Genomic DNA, 15,429 nt, shown 5'->3' on the forward strand with positions numbered 1-15,429 from the left:
ATATAGTGTGTACAAAGTATACAACTATGTGTACTATTAGTGGGTGTGTTGCAGGTGATCTACTAAGACTGTGTGTACAAGTACTATATAGTGTGTACATAGTATACAACTATGTGTACTATTAGTGGGTGTGTTGCAGGTGATCTACTAAGACTGTGTGTACAATTGAATACAAGTACTATATAGTGTGTACAAAGTATACAACTATGTGTACTATTAGTGGGTGTGTTGCAGGTGATCTACTAAGACTGTGTGTACAAGTACTATATAGTGTGTACATAGTATACAACTATGTGTACTATTAGTGGGTGTGTTGCAAGTGATCTACTAAGACTGTGTGTACAATTGAATACAAGTACTATATAGTGTGTACATAGTATACAGCTATGTGTACTATTAGTGGGTGTGTTGCAGGTGATCTACTAAGACTGTATGTACAAGTACTATATAGTGTGTACAAAGTATACAACTATGTGTACTATTAGTGGGTGTGTTGCAGGTGATCTACTAAGACTGTGTGTACAAGTACTATATTGTGTGTACATAGTATACAACTAAGTGTACTATTAGTGGGTGTGTTGCAGGTGATCTACTAAGACTGTGTGTACAAGTACTATATAGTGTGTACAAAGTATACAACTATGTGTACTATTAGTGGGTGTGTTGCAGGTGATCTACTAAGACTGTGTGTACAATTGAATACAAGTACTATATAGTGTGTACATAGTATACAACTATGTGTACTATTAGTGGGTGTGTTGCAGGTGATCTACTAAGACTGTATGTACAAGTACTATATAGTGTGTACAAAGTATACAACTATGTGTACTATTAGTGGGTGTGTTGCAGGTGATTTACTAAGACTGTGTGTACAAGTACTATATAGTGTGTACAAAGTATACAACTATGTGTACTATTAGTGGGTGTGTTGCAGGTGATCTACTATGACTGTGTGTACAAGTACTATATAGTGTGTACATAGTATACAACTATGTGTACTATTAGTGGGTGTGTTGCAGGTGATCTACTAAGACTGTATGTACAAGTACTATATAGTGTGTACAAAGTATACAACTATGTGTACTATTAGTGGGTGTGTTGGAGGTGATTTACTAAGACTGTGTGTACAAGTACTATATAGTGTGTACAAAGTATACAACTATGTGTACTATTAGTGGGTGTGTTGCAGGTGATCTACTAAGACTGTATGTACAAGTACTATGTAGTGTGTACATAGTATACAACTATGTGTACTATTAGTGGGTGTGTTGCAGGTGATCTACTAAGACTGTGTGTACAAGTACTATATAGTGTGTACAAAGTATGCAACTATGTGTACTATTAGTGGGTGTGTTGCAGGTGACCTACTAAGACTGTATGTACAATTGAATACAAGTACTATATAGTGTGTACATAGTATACAACTATGTGTACTATTAGTGGGTGTGTTGCAGGTGATCTACTAAGACTGTGTGTACAATTGAATACAAGTACTATATAGTGTGTACATAGTATACAACTATGTGTACTATTAGTGGGTGTGTTGCAGGTGATCTACTAAGACTGTGTGTACAAGTACTATATAGTGTGTACAAAGTATACAACTATGTGTACTATTAGTGGGTGTGTTGCAGGTGATTTACTAAGACTGTGTGTACAAGTACTATATAGTGTGTACAAAGTATACAACTATGTGTACTATTAGTGGGTGTGTTGCAGGTGATCTACTAAGACTGTGTGTACAAGTACTATATAGTGTGTACATAGTATACAACTATGTGTACTATTAGTGGGTGTGTTGCAGGTGATCTACTAAGACTGTATGTACAAGTACTATATAGTGTGTACAAAGTATACAGCTATGTGTACTATTAGTGGGTGTGTTGCAGGTGATTTACTAAGACTGTGTGTACAAGTACTATATAGTGTGTACAAAGTATACAACTATGTGTACTATTAGTGGGTGTGTTGCAGGTGATCTACTAAGACTGTATGTACAAGTACTATATAGTGTGTACATAGTATACAACTATGTGTACTATTAGTGGGTGTGTTGCAGGTGATCTACTAAGACTGTATGTACAAGTACTATATAGTGTGTACAAAGTATACAACTATGTGTACTATTAGTGGGTGTGTTGCAGGTGATTTACTAAGACTGTGTGTACAAGTACTATATAGTGTGTACATAGTATACAACTATGTGTACTATTAGTGGGTGTGTTGCAGGTGATCTACTAAGACTGTATGTACAAGTACTATATAGTGTGTACAAAGTATACAGCTATGTGTACTATTAGTGGGTGTGTTGCAGGTGATTTACTAAGACTGTGTGTACAAGTACTATATAATGTGTACAAAGTATACAACTGTGTGTACTATTAGTGGGTGTGTTGCAGGTGATCTACTAAGACTGTATGTACAAGTACTATATAGTGTGTACATAGTATACAACTATGTGTACTATTAGTGGGTGTGTTGCAGGTGATCTACTAAGACTGTATGTACAAGTACTATATAGTGTGTACATAGTATACAACTATGTGTACTATTAGTGGGTGTGTTGCAGGTGATTTACTAAGACTGTGTGTACAAGTACTATATAGTGTGCACAAAGTATACAACTATGTGTACTATTAGTGGGTGTGTTGCAGGTGATCTACTAAGACTGTATGTACAAGTACTATATAGTGTGTACATAGTATACAACTATGTGTACTATTAGTGGGTGTGTTGCAGGTGATCTACTAAGACTGTGTGTACAAGTACTATATAGTGTGTACATAGTATACAACTATGTGTACTATTAGTGGGTGTGTTGCAGGTGATCTACTAAGACTGTGTGTACAATTGAATACAAGTACTATATAGTGTGTACATAGTATACAACTATGTGTACTATTAGTGGGTGTGTTGCAGGTGATCTACTAAGACTGTGTGTACAAGTACTATATAGTGTGTACATAGTATACAACTATGTGTACTATTAGTGGGTGTGTTGCAGGTGATCTACTAAGACTGTGTGTACAAGTACTATATAGCGTGTACATAGTATACAACTATGTGTACTATTAGTGGGTGTGTTGCAGGTGATCTACTAAGACTGTGTGTACAATTGATAACAAATACTATATAGTGTGTATATAATACCTTGCGATCGCCAAATGATTATATTTGTGTATTTTCCTCCCAGTATTATGTTGTAGTTGTATATTACTATATATATTCTGAATATTCATGAAGACAAACACGCTAAAAGGAACGTGTGAACCATTTGGATCATTTGACACAGTGTTTCTTAACCATAGGGCCGACCATTAAGGGCCGCCAATAATATAATCTGTTTCTCAGCTGTGGAACTCAGTTGTAATGCACTTTTCCACCACCTGTGGCAGTAATGACAATATCAAACACACAGAAGCAGTCTGGATCTGAAGTCACAAAGAAGTTTATTTAGCGCAAAAATGTTGACTAAAATGGTGAAGCTGTATTTTTATGAGAACTTCAATTTTAGTTGACAGTTTATTTTATATATATATATATATATATATATATATATATATATATATATATATATATATATATATATATATATATATATATATATATATATATATATATATATATATATATATAATATATTTATATTTATTTATTTATTTATATATTTATTTATTAATATATAATATATAATTATATATATATATAATTATATATTATATATAAATAAATAAATAAATATATAAATAAATATAAATATAAATATATTATATATATATATATATATATATATATATATATATATATATATATATATATATATATATATATATATATATATATATATATATATATATATATATATATATATATATATATATTTGAGTGTGGGCCCCGGGGCGCGTGTGTAGGGGAAGAGGTGCAGAAGTCCTGCTGTAAGAGTAGAGGAGATGATCTTTGTGAGCAGGTAACAAGTCTTAATCAATTGAAGCAAGAATCTATTGATTTTCTGTGGTGACACACGATACTGCTGACGCGTGCGGGATGCTGGAGGACTTTTCTGTTGGAGTCGATATCGTGACGCCCAATTTGTGTCCTCTTTTGTGGCCGACATCGATCGGCCGATAATGGTGTTGAACTGTGAGGACCTCTCACACGCGTCCACACTTAGTTCTCCACTGAAAGGTGAGACGCCAAGAAGCTGAGCTTTCTCCACTGGTGTCCTCACCGTGTCGCTGACATCTCATTAATAGGCCGTATCGTTCCTGAGAGGTTCCTCTGCTCCTCACACATTGGAGGCAGCTGTCATTACAAGTACGAGTGATCCAGATGTCAGAGCCCACCTAGCACTGATATCACTCGCTCGCATCTTGATACACTTGCAGCTTTTAGTCCTCTATGCTGGCTGTAGGCCAGCTGTATCGTTGATACCGTTCTTGCAAGGCTTCTGCTTCTGACGTGTGCTGTGATGTGAGAACATACAGGAAGTAGAAGATTACACGATATCAACTGATTGTTTTTTTTAGAGTGCTACTTACTTATCTACTGTATGAGCATACAGTATTGATATTGGTTGTTTTATTGAAAAAATGTCTGATATCATGTGCGATACAAGCGGCCCTGCAGTGTGTTTACTTGTGTGTGATATCATGTGCGAAACAAGCAGTACTGCAGTGTGTTTACTTGTACATGATATCATGTGGGATACAAGCAGTCCTGCAGATTGTTTACTTGTGTGTGATATCATGTGCAAAACAAGCAGTCCTGCAGAGTGTTTACTTGTGTGTGATATCATGTGTGATACAAACAGTCCTGCAGAGTGTTTACTTGTGTGTGATATCATGTGTGATACAAGCAGTCCTGCAGAGTGTTTACTTGTGTGTGATATCATGTGGGATACAAGCAGTCCTGCAGAGTGTTTACTTGTGTGTGATATCATGTGCGATACAAGCAGTCCTGCAGAGTGTTTACTTGTGTGTGATATCATGTGCGATACAAGCATTCCTGCAGTGTTTACTTGTGTGTGATACCATGTGTGATACAAGCAGTCTTGCAGAGTGTTTACTTGTGTGTGATATCATGTGCGATACAAGCAGTCCTGCAGAGTGTTTACTTGTGTGTGATATCATGTGCGATACAAGCAGTCCTGCAGAGTGTTTACTTGTGTGTGATATCATGTGCGATACAAGCAGTACTGCAGTGTGTTAACTTGTACATGATATCATGTGGGATACAAGCAGTCCTGCAGAGTGTTTACTTGTGTGTGATATCATGTGTGATACAAGCAGTCCTGCAGAGTGTTTACTTGTGTGTGATATCATGTGGGATACAATCAGTCCTGCAGAGTGTTTACTTGTGTGTGATATCATGTGCGATACAAGCATTCCTGCAGTGTTTACTTGTGTGTGATACCATGTGTGATACAAGCAGTCTTGCAGAGTGTTTATGTGTGTGTGATATCATGTGCGATACAAGCAGTCCTGCAGAGTGTTTACTTGTGTGTGATATCATGTGCGATACAAGCAGTCCTGCAGAGTGTTTACTTGTGTGTGATATCATGTGCGAAACAAGCAGTACTGCAGTGTGTTAACTTGTACATGATATCATGTGTGATACAAGCAGTCCTGCAGAGTGTTTACTTGTGTGTGATATCATGTGCGATACAAGCGGCCATGCAGTGTGTTTACTTGTGTGTGATATCATGTGCGATACAAGCAGCCCTGCAGAGTGTTTGCTTGTGTGTGATATCATTTGTGATACAAGCAGTCTTGCAGAGTGTTTACTTGTTTGTGATATCATGTGCGATACAAGCAGTCTTGCAGAGTGTTTACTTGTGTATGATATCATGTGCGATACAAGCAGTCCTGCAGAGTGTTTACTTGTGTGTGATATCATGTGCGATACAAGCAGTCCTACAGCGTGTTTACTTGTGTGTGATATCATGTGCGATACAAGCAGTCCTACAGCGTGTTTACTTGTTTGTGATATCATGTGCCACACAAGCAGTCCTGCAGAATGTTTACTTGTGTGTGATATCATGTGCGATACAAGCAGTCCTGCAGAGTGTTTACTTGTGTGTGATATCATGTGCAATACAAGCAGTCCTGCAGAGTGTTTACTTGTTTGTGATATCATGTGCGATATAAGCAGTCCTGCAGAGTGTTTACTTGTTTGTGATATCATGTGCGATACAAGCAGTCCTGCAGAGTGTTTACTTGTGTGTGATATCATGTGCGATACAAGCAGTCCTGCAGAGTGTTTACTTGTGTTTGATATCATGTGCGATACAAGCAGTCCTGCAGAGTGTTTACTTGTGTGTGATATCATGTGCGATACAAGCAGTCCTGCAGCGTGTTTACTTGTGTGTGATATCTTGTGCGATACAAGCGATCTTTGTCAATATTTCATAATAATTCCCACCAAAAGAGTAATTTTTGTGTGAAATAAATAGTTCTGATGCTCATCTTTTGGTATAACTGATACTGCTGATAGTTTCCTGGATAAAAAACAAAGAATAAATAATAATAAACAACATATGATCATTCTTCATGACAATATCTTTAGTCAGCACTCCACGTAAATGGCGGTTCCATTTGACCTGACCTGACCTGACCTGACCTGACCTGACCTGACCTGACCTGACCTGACCTGACCTGCTTCTCCCCTCCAGAACAAGTGCGGAACAGCTACTTCCTGGGCCTGGACGGCTCCCTGAGGCTGGCCCTGGCCAACGGCATGGAGGTGTCTCTGCACACGGAGCCCCACCTGCTGGCCGGCACCGTGCACCCTGCTGTGAGCCGCAGGAACATCACCCTGGCCCTGGACAACGGACTCAACCTGGTGGAGTGGCGCCAGAGGAAGGAGCAAGCACGCGGCCTGGTCACCGTCTACGGCCGCAGGCTGAGGGTGAAGACTCCAAATAGTACTTTTACACTATACAACACTACCACATATACACATGTACTGTAAATAGTACACTCTAACACAAATACTGTAAATATTACACTCTAACACATGTACTGTAAATATTACACTCTAACACAAATACTGTAAATAGTACACTCTAACACAAATACTGTAAATATTACACTCTAACACAAATACTGTAAATAGTACACTCTAACACAAATACTGTAAATATTACACTCTAACACAAATACTGTAAATAGTACACTCTAACACATGTACTGTAAATAGTACACTCTAACACAAATACTGTAAATAGTAAACTCTAACACATGTACTGTAAATATTACACTCTAACACAAATACTGTAAATAGTAAACTCTAACACAAATACTGTAAATAGTACACTCTAACACATGTACTGTAAATAGTACACTCTAACACAAATACTGTAAATAGTAAACTCTAACACATGTACTGTAAATATTACACTCTAACACAAATACTGTAAATAGTAAACTCTAACACAAATACTGTAAATAGTACACTCTAACACATATACTGTAAATATTACACTCTAACACAAATACTGTAAATAGTACACTCTAACACATGTACTGTAAATAGTCCCTCCACACACCTCAGTGGGCCTTCTCTCAGCGGGGATCTGAAAATATGAGCCCTGCCCCATTAATGCCTTGCTCATTGGCGCGCTCTTGGCGAGAGACCGACAGCTCAGCTGAAGCTCATCAAGACACTTGAAGTTCAGCTTGAAGGACCAGAAGACGTTTCATGGAAGCCACAAACCTGCTCTGCTGTGTGCTGCTTTTACTTCACTTCTTACCGCTTTCAGGCAGAGGCTTACCCCCGACCCACACACCCGTGCATAGTTCTGAGTATTTACACGTTTAGAGAACTGTTCACATGTCTTCTTGGCTGCAGTCCACTTGGACCACTGCAAGCCAAACCCCTAAGGATGACTTTGTGTCCTCAGTAATCCACCGTGTCCCACCGTGTGCCAGGATCCAGTCCCTGGCACACATATTATGCCAGGATCCAGTCCCTGGCACACATATTATGCCAGGATCCAGTCCCTGGCACACGTATTATGCCAGGATCCAGTCCCTGGCACACATATTATGCTAGGATCCAGTCCCTGGCACACGTATTATGCTAGTGGTTCTTCTCCCAATACAACTTCATCTTTCATCCAACAAGGACATTAGAAAATGTCTTTTCATCGCAGTTGCAGATCATTTCAGATCACTTGGCATCGTTTTAGATCTTTTAAGACCACTTTGCATCATTTCAGATCACTTCAAATCATTTCAGATCACTTCAAATCATTTTTAGATCACTTCAGATCACTTCAGATAACGTAAGATCATTTCACATCACTTTATATCATTTCAGATCACTTCAAATCACTTTTTGATCATTTCAGATCACTTCAAATCACTTTTTGATCATTTCAGATCACTTCAAATCGTTTTAGATCATTTCAGATCACTTCGCATCGTTTCAGATCATATCAGATCACTTCAGGTCATTTTAGATCACTTCAGATAACGTAAGATCACTTCACATCATTTCAGATCATCTAAGACCACTTTGCCTCATTTCATATCACTTCAGATCATTTCAGATCACTTTAAATCATTTTAGATCATTTCAGATCACTTTAGATCATTTCAGATCACTTCATACCACTTCAGATCATTTCAGATCATTCAAGATCACATTGGATCATGTTAGATTGTTTCAGATCACAGCCCAGAATTTCAGAGCACTTCAGATTGCTTCAGATCATTTAAAATAATCTCAAGTAACTTCGGATCATTTCAGATCACTTTGGATCACTTCAGATCATTTAAAATCACTTCAGAAAAATTCCAGATTGCTTCAGAATATTTCAGATCACTCCAGATCAATTTCAGATCATTGCAGATATTTTTAAGATCACTTTTCAGATCATTTTGGATCCTTTCAGATCACTGTAGATTATTTCAGAACATTTTAGATCACTTCAGAAAATGTCAGATCCCTTTAGATCGCCTCAGATCATTTTAGATCAGTTAATATGATTTGAAATCAGTTCAGATGTTTTCAGATCACCTCAAATTATTTCAGATAAATGTAGATCCTTCAGATCACTTTGGATCATTTTAGATAATATAAGATCACTTCAGATCAGTTGTGATCAGTTCAAAGCAGTTGAAATCATTTCAAAGCACTTCAGATGATTTGCTATCATTTGGGATCACTCCAGATCACTTGAGATCAGCAGACAATGTGCAATGTGCTCATCACTTGAGATCAGCAGACAATGTGCAATGTGCTGATCACTTGAGATCAGCAGACAATGTGCAGTGTGATCTGTCCTCTCCCACAGGTTCACAACCGGAACTTGTTGTCCCTGGACTTTGATCGGATCACCAGAACGGAGAAGGTCTACGACGACCACAGGAAGTTCACGCTGAGGATCCACTACGACCTGGCGGGGCGGCCCACCCTCTGGGCGCCCAGCAACCGCCTGAACGGGGTCAACGTGACCTACTCGTCAGGAGGGCAGGTGGCGGGCATCCAGAGGGGCACCATGTCGGTGCGCATGGACTACGACCACAACGGCAGGATCACCTCCAAGATCTTTGCTGACGGGAAGTCGTGGAGCTACACCTACCTGGAGAAGGTGAGAAGATGCTTTTATTCACCCAACTTTTTAATCTAATCCTTTATTATTATTATTATTATTTGGTAGAACTGTCCAACATTTCAACGTTCTCCATCCCACATACCTCAAAGCCTTTGTGGCTGCGTCACGTCTGCCATGTCTTGTGTTGCAGTCCATGGTGCTGCTGCTCCACAGCCAGAGACAGTACATCTTCCAGTTCGACAGGAACGACCGCCTCATGTCCGTGACCATGCCCAACGTGGCACGCCAGACCCTAGAGACCTCGCTCTCGGTGGGCTACTACCGCAACACCTACCGCCCCCCCGAGGGCAACGCCTCGGTGCTGCAGGACTACAGCGAGGAGGGCCGGCTGCTGCAGACCACCTACCTGGGCACGGGCCGACGGGTGGTCTACAAGTACGGCAAGCTCTCCAAGCTGCTGGAGATCCTCCACGACACCACCCGCGTGGCGTTCTCCTACGACGAGGCGGCGGGTATGCTGAAGACGGTCAACCTGCAGAGCGAGGGCTTCGCCTGCACCATCCGCTATCGGCAGATCGGCCCGCTCATCGACCGGCAGATCTTCCGCTTCGGCGAGGAGGGCGCGGTGAACGCCAGGTTCGACTACGTCTACGACAACAGCTTCCGCGTCACCAGCATGCAGGCCGTCATCAACGAGACGCCGCTGCCCATCGACCTGTACCGCTATGACGACGTGTCGGGCAAAGCCGAGCAGTTCGGCAAGTTCGGCGTGATCTACTACGACATCAACCAGATCATCACCACGGCGGTCATGACGCACACCAAACACTTCGACGCCTACGGGCGCATCAAGGAGGTGCAGTACGAGATCTTCCGCTCGCTCATGTACTGGATGATGGTGCAGTACGACAACATGGGCCGCGTGGTGGCCAAGGAGCTGAAGGTGGGACCCTACGCCAACACCACGCGCTACACCTACGAGTACGACTCGGACGGCCAGCTCCAGGTGGTGTCCATCAATGACAAGCCTCTGTGGCGCTACAGCTACGACCTCAACGGCAACCTGCACCTCCTGAGCCCGGGGAACAGCGCCCGCTTGACGCCGCTGCGCTACGACATCCGGGACCGCATCACCCGGCTGGGGGACGTGCAGTACCGCATGGACGAGGACGGCTTCCTCGGGCAGCGGGGCAACGACTACTTCGACTACAACTCGGCCGGCCTGCTGGTCAAAGTGTACAACAAGGTGAGCGCTTGGAGCGTCCGCTATCGCTACGACGGTCTGGGCAGGAGGGTGTCCAGCCGGAGCAGCCCGGGACACCACCTGCAGTTCTTCTATGCCGACCTGTCCAGCCCCACCCGAGTCACCCACATGTACAACCACACCAGCTCCGAGATCACGTCGCTGTACTACGACCTGCAGGGCCACCTGTTCGCCATGGAGCTGAGCGGCGGCGAGGAGTTCTACGTGGCGTGCGACAACATCGGCACGCCTCTGGCCGTCTTCAGCGGTTCGGGGCACATGATCAAGCAGGTGCTCCACACCGCCTTCGGCGAGGTCTACCTGGACACCAACCCCGGCTTCCAGCTCGTCGTTGGCTACCGGGGAGGCCTTTACGAGCCCCTGAGCCGGCTGGTCCACATGGGGCGCAGGGACTACGACGTCCTCGCCGGGCGCTGGACCACGCCCGACCACGACGTCTGGAAACGTCTCAACAGTGGCCACATCGTGCCCTTCAACTTGTACATGTTCAAGAACAACAACCCGCTCAGCAACAACGAGGAGATCAAGTGCTACATGACGGGTGAGTCACGTGATAACATTCTGTATTTTACCCACTATAGATCGCACCACTATACAAGCCACGCCCACTAAAACATATGTTGTCCATACATATGTGCCAGATATATAGGCAGGCCTGGCCCTAACCAATCTGGCGCCCTAGGCAAGATTTTAGGTGGCGCCCCCCCACATCGGCAGTGAAGTGTATATACTCACAAGAAACCGAATAGCTTTGTCTTTGACCTTTTTTTTACTTAAAGAAAGCAAATTAACAATCAGAATAGTTAACAAGATTTAAAAAAAAAAAAGAATAAATAAATGAATACAAAAAATAAAAAATGAATATATGAAATACAATATTTTTTACATACATAAACACAAAATAAAACGTGTCAACAAGTTGCATAAAATAAATTAAAAATACAATATAAATAAGGCACTGCACAAAACAAGATATCAAACCAGTATGACTTTATCAACTATATTACAAAAAAAGGGGATCCTACAGAGTTCTCTATTTGTGCTTTTTAATATTGCATTAACTAGAATGACTTACAAATTACTGTACACCAGGGAGTACTGTAATTACCTAACGTTACATTATTATTTTCCATAACAATTTAGCCCCCTCCACAATATTAACCCGACGTTAAAACAGAACTAGCTATTTATTGATTAGCAATTGCCGAATCATGTAACATTAGCTTAAAGCCAGGTTACTATCACATTCTGTAACAGACAAATAATTTCATGTAGGCTAACGTTACCTACCTGCTACCTCTGTCTTTTTCTCGTTTCTCCTCTTCTTTTCTCTTTTTTCTTCCCTGGGCACCTGACAGTTTTGGCCGTTTTGACATCTTGTGTAGTTTTTTGATGTGGTGGCGTCCAAAAAGAGTCATGATACGGGAAGGGAGGGGGCGCACCGTGCGGGGGGAGGGGGGGCGTAATGTTGTAACAAATAATATTTCTATTAAATAGGCTTTACTTTGCATTTTAATTAACGTAGTATTATTTTTTGTATTTAGAAATAATAATACCAACTTTTTTTTTTTTTTTTTTTTTTTTTCTCCAACATTTGTGGCACTGGCGTGGCGCCCCCTGATGGACGGCGCCCTTAGCATTTGCCTATACGGCCTATGCCACGGGCCGGCCCTGTATATAGGTTGTGAAATTAGTTCTTTACACAGAAATATTTATTTACATATCTTAATTGTTTCCAAACGATGTCTGTAACACGGCAGTAAAACGGCTGATCAAACAAAACGGAGGTCATCATCATGGAATGCGCACGCTAGCTCTCCAATCAGCTAAATAGACTCCATAACTCCACGGTGACGTTTTGGTGATTTTACTGAGAATGCCATTGTAAGTTAATAATACTAACAAAGACACTCGTAAAGCTGTTAGCATATTAGCCATCTTAGTCTTTGCTTGTTTGTTTGTTTTTTTACTTTTTGCATTACTGCTGTCAGCGAAAACAAATCCATAAATTAGCCGTGCCGTTTTATAAGCGGCAGGGTTCAAAGTGTAGGAAAAAAGTAGCGGCTTATAGTCCGGATTACGGTACTTTCCCACGTAGCAAAGTATGAACGTGAAATATCATTTTCAACGCGAGTAGTCCCGATACAACTTTTCCATTTCTCATACGATACTGATATCGGAGCCCGGAGTATTGGCTGATATACCGATATTGATCTGACGCTCAATACACTTTGTGTGTAGCCGTGGAGGCACTACCTGTGTCTGCCTCAGGAGGCACTACCTGTGTCTGCCTCAGGAGGCACTACCTGTGTCTGCCTTAATTCTCTTCTGCCTTGTTATTTTGATCAGGAAACACGCAATTTTGACGATGAAATTGGTCAAAATATACAGGAACCACACCAAAATCACATAGAAAGCATACACCAAAAGAGAAATATTCAAACTTATTTTATTTTATTACTTCGTTTTTGAACAGCTCATGGTTAAGCCATGGTGAGGCACTGCCTCACTTGCCTCCCCTGACAGCAAGTCACTGATATGTATACATGTATACATATATATATATATATATATATATATATATATATATATATATATACCGTAATTTCCGGACTATAAGCCGCACCTGACTATAAGCCGCACCAGCTAAATTTAGGGGAAAATACAGATTGCTCCATATATAAGCCGCACCCGACTATAAGCCGCAGGGTTTTGATGTGTAATTACCGTAGTATATAGGGGTTCCTGCTACCACGGAGGGGATTGTCGGGACAGAGATGACTGTTTGGGAACGCAAAGTGTCCCATTTATTAATAATAAATCTTTCAATCATTCAATCAAACTTTCACATCTTTGACATGGCGAACAGCATTCGTGCAGAGTACAAATAATACAACGTGCAAAGTAATACAAAGTGCTCGCTCGCCTGTACGTTATCAAAATAACCAGCCTACCGGTATATGAAAAGTCAGTCTTTAATCATTGTGTCATCGTCTTCCTCCTGCGTACTAAAACCACCGAAATCCTCTTTGTCGGTGTTGGAGAAGAACAGGCCGTAAATAAGCCGCACCCTTGTATAAGCCGCAGGGACCAGAACGAGGGGAAAAAGTAGCGGCTTATAGTCCGGAAATTACTGTATATATATATATATATATATATTTTTTTTTTTTATGTATGAATGTGAAAAAAAAAAATATATATATATATATATATATATATATATATATATATATATATATATATATTTTTTTTTTTTTTTTCAGTCTACATTTTATTTGTATCCTATTTTAATACCCCCACAATATCTGGCACATGTATTAGTTAATTCAATTTTGCATTCAATTATTATTATTATTTTATGTCCGGCCGTCTAATTTCTTCATCTATTTAGATAATTTTTAAACATTTCTCTCACGCCTCACCTCTATCTTCTCCTGACTTCTTTTACCTGCCGGTGTCCTTTTATTGGATGTTTTGCTTATCTCATTCGAACCCCGGGGGTTTCAATTTCACCACATTCATACATAAAAAAAAATATTCATCTCTACAACTCTAAAAGTTACAATGCAACAGTCACCCATTACCTGAAGCAGAATAAATAAAAACGTTATACAACGCTTGTAGAGCAAAATAAACAAAGTAATTTACAGACCAAAATAAAATAACTGTGTCGTCTCGTTTCCTCAGCTGAATGTTAAATAAAAGCCTAAAGACAAACGTTTCCTTCTGGAGGATAGTCCGCAAATTAAACATAAAAACATAACAAAGGCGAGAGTGTATGTAACTTCCTAAATCAAATCAAATATTGTGTACCCGCCGTTACCACCTTACCATCTGAACTTTCAGCTTCCACGTGAAAAATAGAACCTGTGCAGGTTAAACTCCAATTATACTACGTGTCAGGTTCAAACACTGATGACATCTATTAAACAAGACAAGAAGCAAGGAATCAAACAAAGACAGAATTTAATTTAGCTCAATTGAGGAGAAACGCGTAGACACTGTACCCTTGCACAGTGTCGCCCCACGCTCTGACGAAAGATTGTACGCCTCCTCTTTTATTTGGACTTTCCCTGATTACATGGCAACAGCTGTTTCTAAGGGAGTGGGGTCGTAAACAGCCATCGCCCTTATCACAAAACAGCTCAAAGAAAAGGTCGTAAAAAACAGTTCAAAGAAAAGGTGCCTGGAGGGGAGTCAGGCCCTGCTTCCTCTCCGCTTTGCAGATCTCGGGTCAAGACAAAATCTTCCTGTGGATTACAATAGAAGAAAGAAACCGATGCCTTCATGTCGCTTCCCATCGTACACAGTGGAGTTTTACAAGCCTTCTGCTTGGTAGGATCAAAGACAGCTTTTGTCCACTCGCAGGGCCAGCTGAACTCAATGTAGCACAAAGTTTTGTGATAACTTAGATACAATTACTCTGACACTACGACTATAGGACTATATTCTCACAAAGTTCCACAAAATACAATTACTAATTCACCTCTGTCTTACCGATTCTTAGAAGGTGGTCGCTTCCATTTTCTGTCCGTGCAGGCCGTTCAGCATCAAAACAAAACGCTCGACCATCCTAGGTTTAACTTTCACTTTCACTTCATTGCTC

General features: G+C 40.7%; 1 protein-coding gene across 18 annotated transcripts in view; it reads left to right on the top strand.

The window, feature by feature from the left end:
• tenm4 (teneurin transmembrane protein 4) overlaps positions 1-15,429 on the top strand; it is a 312,747-nt gene that overhangs the window by 287,567 nt on the left and 9,751 nt on the right. For all 18 annotated transcript variants that reach the window (XM_062060986.1, XM_062060970.1, XM_062060972.1 and 15 more), the window contains 3 exons: positions 6,671-6,906; positions 9,299-9,595; positions 9,750-11,364. In XM_062060986.1, the coding sequence (XP_061916970.1) occupies positions 6,671-6,906; positions 9,299-9,595; positions 9,750-11,364 (2,148 nt within the window). The remainder of the gene's footprint in view (positions 1-6,670; positions 6,907-9,298; positions 9,596-9,749; positions 11,365-15,429) is intronic.

Source organism: Entelurus aequoreus, linkage group LG10 (assembly GCF_033978785.1).
Source record: "Entelurus aequoreus isolate RoL-2023_Sb linkage group LG10, RoL_Eaeq_v1.1, whole genome shotgun sequence".
In the NCBI taxonomy this organism is placed as follows: domain Eukaryota; kingdom Metazoa; phylum Chordata; class Actinopteri; order Syngnathiformes; family Syngnathidae; genus Entelurus; species Entelurus aequoreus.